The sequence below is a fragment of the Saccopteryx leptura genome, chromosome 3 (genome assembly GCF_036850995.1).
Source record: "Saccopteryx leptura isolate mSacLep1 chromosome 3, mSacLep1_pri_phased_curated, whole genome shotgun sequence".
Classification (NCBI taxonomy): domain Eukaryota; kingdom Metazoa; phylum Chordata; class Mammalia; order Chiroptera; family Emballonuridae; genus Saccopteryx; species Saccopteryx leptura.
In genome coordinates this window covers 296,333,620-296,339,656 of record NC_089505.1, presented here as the reverse complement: position 1 = coordinate 296,339,656, position 6,037 = coordinate 296,333,620, and the positions used below count along the sequence as shown (strand labels likewise).

Here is a 6,037-nt window from a genome sequence, read left to right as displayed (position 1 = left end):
TATAAAGTGTCAACTTAAAAACTCATTCCACATCTGAGAGACGCAGCTGTCACCTACAACCAGATTTATAGTGATCGTGGGGATGGGGAGAATGTAGGACTTGCAGGGCTGGTACACAGCATCTCAACAACATGGCCACTGGTGTACTGAAAAAATAATTTATTACATGAAAATAATACTGGGAAAAATGCATTATAAAAGTAAAAAAGTAAATTCTAACTATAAATAATGGTGACTTTACCTAATTAACAAGAGTTTTTCTCCACCAATCCCAAACTTTAAATACCATCTTCTGAAAGGCCAGATTTTGAAAGTATATGGTTCACCTTAAAACAGCTATGTAGCATTATAATATCTGGACTCTAGCATATATAATCATGGTTTATTAAAAATTCTATTGATTAGAATGATTGTTCTTTTTAAAACTAGAATAATATTTTAGAAGAGACAGGATGACTAGTGTGCTGTGTCCCTCTGTCTCCCAGGACAGTTAGCCCATTGCTCGTACACTCTGTGGAAAGTATTCTGAGACAGAGCATACCTGTGGCATTTTGATGAAAATATAAAATTTTTGGTACTTTGGTAAATGCAGTCTTCTTTGTAGATCACAAGTTAACAGCCGTTAGATCTGTCAGTTTATGTGAGGAGCAGAATCTTAAATAAGCTCATCTTAACATGTTCATCAAGATACAGACACATGTTTAGATAGTGAAGAAAAAAAGTGGTGTTTTCTATTTTTCCAGCAAGTCCCCCTCAATTTTTAGAAAGTACATGTAGTTCAATATGCCAACTGGGATCTCAAAATGATAGCATGATTACGATGCTCATTAACAGCAATATGCAAAACAGCAGACATAGAAACAAAGAACATCACAATAGAAAACAGAGACAAGGCACTTCGATGCCTGGACACAAAGCTGAAACGAACACGCTCACGAAGCTGACTCGGAACCCAGGAGACGTCTGTAGAAAGTCACAGAGCAGAGGCACTACTTAATTCTTCCTAACTCTACTCACTAAAGATATTCACCAATTAAACTTGGCACAAAAGAGTTTAATTACCATAAAGTGCATCACTTGGCTAAATATATTAAAAAGAAAATCAGCCAGGAATAGATAATAACAACGTATTTATACATATAGAAATAAAAATGCAATGCCAGGAGTCAACATAGCTAGGAACTTTGTAGTATATATATATATATATATATGGCTTTTTATTTTTATTTTTTTGTGTAACTTCCTATTTGTTTATAATCTATAATATATATTCAAAAGAGTATGCCTTCATTAGCAAAAAGAGGTAGTATTCTGGAAAAGGCAAACTCACTGATTCTACAGGAAGAGGTTTAAGATAAATATTATGTGGAAAATAAACTGTAACAATAAACTGGGATATAGTATTTTTGTACTAATGAATTAGCTTTTAAAATAAAGGCTATTTTTTCACTTTCACTGTTATTATAGCTTTTTCAAATAGTTTTCCTTTGGTACTAGAAAGTTTTCTACTTTTAAATAGCAGTAACATCCTAAACAAACAATTTTTATTTACAGATGGTAAGTATGTCAATATTTAAAACTCAATTCTTTACCTCTGATTTAAGCTGTTAGTGAAACTCTATCATGTCAGAGGTTCAAAGAAGTATCTACAACCAGAAAGCAACATGCAGATTATTTCCATTTGACTGGTATAACTGGTGATTTAAACACACATTCATTTGGATCAATATACTGGTAAAACACCAAAATAATTTATGCACAGTAATTAAGAACGTGGGTCTCGATAACAGAACTCTAACAATGATTTTTTAGTGTACTAAATCCAAAGGTGAAAAAGATCATTAAAGCATTAACGAATCTATTTCCTAACCCAATAACTTAGAAAACGTTTCTCCATGTAAACTGTGACACGTGCATCCTCGCTGTCTCCCTCTCGCTGCCTGCTGCCTTTGCGCATCTGGCGACGCAGAGGTGAAGGCGAGGCTAGTCCCTGTCGGCGCTGTAGGCCACTTCTGCCACCTCTACCTCCGACAGGGGGCTTTCGGGCTCACCGGAACACAGGCATGGCTTGTCCTCAGCTCTGCAGGGAAGGAGAAACACAGAACTTTCAAGAATGGATGCACGCATTTAAAAAGCTTCTATGTTACGTAAAGAATAAATATTAAATGGGAAAATATTTGAATATTTGGTCAGAAATATTTTTCACTTGTCACTGTCAGAGAACTTTTAGAGATATATTTTTAATTCTTTCAGCTCTCCCAACAACCATTTGTCAATAAAAATCTAATTTATAACTACCCTTACGAACATAAAATCTATTGTCATGATTATAGCTTCACCATTACCACTAAAGTATTAATAATTAACTTGGACTTATATGCAATAAAAATTCTATGGGCTTTTACAAATACTATTTTCCATCATTCCTATCACATAGGCAGGGTGGTGGCTATTATAGTGTCCCACATTTTGAATGAAAAAAGAGTGACATTATGGGAGATTAAAGTAATTGTCAAGATTTACAAAATTAATTAATTGACTCAAGGCCCAGTTAATTCAGTCACAGTTTTAAATTAAGTATTAAGAGAACTCATAACCTAGATGCCAAAGGTTTGTTTTCAGGACAGCCTAGAATGCCTACAGCCCTTCTCTGTTGCTCGGCAGACTCATGATGCAATGAGTTAAGTTCATTAAGATCCTCTGAGTATTATAATAATTCCCCTGCAATTACTCAGATGACTAGACCACAATAGACTAAACCTACAAACCTGGATTCTTCATCCACAACTCCTTGCTCAGTCTCACACACAGGAGACAGCCCCTGCAGGACCTGCTCACCTTCCGTCCCTGACAAGGGCAGTGACTCGTCAGGTTCCAAGCACAGCGCTCTACAAGTAAATTACAGCAATAAGTTATTTTCTCACCAAATATCTTCCCGAATAAAAAAGCATGTTTACTGCTATGAATACATGTGGCCTTCGGAGTCTTCAGCTGTGAAGTCTCAGAGTAGTCACATAGCTAATCAATTGCTCACTGGGACTCAACAGAAACATTAGTATTTATGATTAATTTAAAATGATTTTAGCATCAATTTGATATATGCTGACAAGCAGGCAATACTAGAATTTTTGTTTGAAAATCTGGCATAAATGCGTAGGAATAAAGATAGCATTTAGGGATGACAAGATGGCTGCAGAGCAGGTGAACACTTCATTCACCTGTTCCCGGACCAAACCAGTTAAGACAGCCAATTATAGTACAACCAACCTGAATACCCAACTGAGGGCTAGCTGGACTGAGACATCACAGCCAAGGATTGGCGAAGCCGTGTGGAGACATGAAGGAAGGGTGAAGACACAGCAAGGGCTGGCGAGAGCAGGACTCCCTCCCTGAGGACCAGGGCTCTCAACCCTAAGCAGGGGTCCTGGCCCAGAGCAGTGCAGGCGGGAAGATGGGCCCGCAAAGCAATTGTTGGTGAAAACCAGAGGACACTGAGGTGGCCCAGGTGCCACCTACGCAGGTACGAGCCCTCCCGTTGTTCCAGTCTCAGCACGGGGAGAGCACTCTTCCCTCCATCACCGCTGCTGCTGGCGCAGCCCCTCTGCCGTGCTTGGTCCTGCAGAGAGGTCTGCAGGCTGCAACCAGCAGTGACTCTTGAGATGCTCAGGGGAGCTTCTGGGGGAAAAACCGACAGTGACTGGGCAGGAAGGCTTTGGAAAGAAAACTTGTCTCCCACATCTTGAGCTCACAACTGGCGCCCTCCCCTGCCCCAGGGGCACTTGGCTGAGTGCTCCTCATCAGAGAGACGGGAGAACGGCGCAGAGCCAGGACTACTTGGAAGTCTGGAAGGAGGGCCGCTCTCCACCGCCTCCTACCCTGTCCCGACCTGTTGGGACACTGGGCCCACAGGTGCGGCTGGATTTGCCACATGCAGAAAGACAGGAGAACAACCCAGAGCTGGGACTTTCTTCTGTGGTTCTGCAAGGAGAGCCACTCGACTAGAGGTGCATGGGGGGACTCTGGGGTTACGGCTCTGGTGAAAGACAGGGGAAGGGGAAGGGGACAGTCACTAGAGTTCTGTGCCGAGTCGTTCTCCAGTGCTGTGGTCACCATCTTTCCTGGGTGGAGCAGTCCCCTCTGAACGGCACCAGCCTGGGGGAAGCCAACTGCCCCACCCCGACTCCCTCTCACCCCACCCTACAGGAATTAGGCCCTGCTGCGGTCACAAGCCAGGGCCAGAGAGTGGAGGTTTGGACAGTCAGGGGGTGACAGTGACTTAGTCACCTGGCATTTCCTGTGAATATGACTGGCGTTTCCCCTTCACGGAGATTCAGCAGAACCACCCTCTGGGTGGCAAAGGGGCAGGTTGAGAATGGAGGCTCTGGAGTGGGGACCACACCCACAACCTTCTCTGAAGCCTGACAGGCATCTTCCCCTTCGGGGAGAGCCACCGGCCCCACCCTCCTGGCTCCACTAGAGGCACGAGCAGGCAGAGGCAGCTAGAGGCAGAGCTGGAGGTGCCTGAGGTCTTTTGCTGACCTGCGCCCAGGCCCAGTGCTGGCTAAAGCCAACCTCAGTGTGCAGCTTGGTCCTTCCTCTGCACCTAAGCCCAGGAGAGGCAGCCACAAACTGTGGATCGCTTGTAGCTCCAAACAGGTTGTGGAGGGCCAGTCACGGGCAGTGTCTCAAATTGGCCTGTGCCAGGCTCCCTCCCATGTGGCCCAGAACCATCACACCCAATGGCTAGATTCAGACAACATCAGAGCAGGATCCAATTAGTTTTATAAGCACATATCCAATGGGAGATCTCATCCGATGCCAAACCCACCTCCTGTGGTCAGCACCTGTGCTGCAGCTCACACGCTTTGATAGAGGTAGAGCCTCACAGTCAGCCAGCTTGAGGCTTAACTGATGCACAGCAGGCCAAAGCAATCAAGTCTCAATTACAACAGGAGGGTTCACAGAACCCATGCAAGGGTCATTTCTGGAACACCCAGCTTAAGTGATCAAGGAGTCTGTACCACTGGACCCAACAGAACAGTTACTATATAAGGCCACCCCACAAATACTGGGAATAATAACAGATCTGTCTAATATACAGAAACAAACACAAAGAGGCAGCCAAAATGGGGAGAAAAAGAAACAGGTCCAAATGACAGAAGAAATCTCCAGAAAAAGAGCTAAATGAAATGGAGATAAGCAATTTATCAGAGATAGAATTCAAAGTAATGGTTATACAGATGCTCAAAGAACAAAGTAGAAACTTCAACAAAGAGATAGCAGGCATAAAAAAGGACACAGAAATCATAAAAAGAAACCAGTCAGAAATGAAGAATACAATATCCAACATCCAGAATACAATGGAAGGAATAAACAGTTGGCTAGATAAAGCCAAGGACTGAATGGCAATTTGGAAGACAAGGTAGAAAAAGAAAAACCCAATCAGAGCAGCAAAAAGAAAAAAGAATTAAAAAGAATGAGGAGAGTTTAAGGGACCTCTAAGACAACACGAAGTACAAAAACACACATCACAGGAGTACTAGAAGGAGAGTAAGGGATCAAGAACCTCTTTGAAGAAATGGCTGAAAACTTCCCTAATCTGAAGAAAAAAGACAACCCCCTGAATGGGAGAACAAATTCCCAATATATCTGATAAGGAATTAATATACAAAATTTATAGCACTCAACACCAAAAAACAAACAAACAACCAACAAAACCACACAATCCAATTAAAAAAATGGAGAAACGACCTGAATAGACACTTTTCTTAAAGAGGACACACAGATATGGCCAAAAGAACATATGAAAAGTCACTGACCATCAGAGAAATGCAAATTAAAACCACAACAAGATATCTATCACCTTGCACCTGTCAGAATGGCTATCATCAGTAAACCAACAAACAAGTGCTGGCGAGGGTGTGGAGAAAAGGGAGCCCTTGTGCACTGTTGGCGGGAATGCAGATTGGTGCAGCCACTGTGAAAAATAGTATGTATAGGGTTATTGCAAAAAAATTAAAAATTGAACTGGCTTATG

General features: G+C 42.4%; 1 protein-coding gene across 2 annotated transcripts in view; it reads right to left on the bottom strand.

The window, feature by feature from the left end:
* Window positions 1–268: 268 nt before the first annotated feature.
* SNX16 (sorting nexin 16) overlaps window positions 269–6,037 on the bottom strand; it is a 29,115-nt gene continuing 23,346 nt past the window's right edge. Inside the window, exons 7-8 of one of the 2 annotated variants that reach the window (XM_066378812.1) lie at window positions 2,839–2,888; window positions 269–2,080 (exon numbers count right to left, since the gene is read on the bottom strand). In XM_066378812.1, the coding sequence (XP_066234909.1) occupies window positions 2,022–2,080; window positions 2,839–2,888 (109 nt within the window). In that variant the 3' untranslated portion in view covers window positions 269–2,021. Of the gene's footprint in view, window positions 2,081–2,768; window positions 2,889–6,037 lie in introns of both variants that reach the window. The other variant, XM_066378811.1, reaches the window with a different exon arrangement.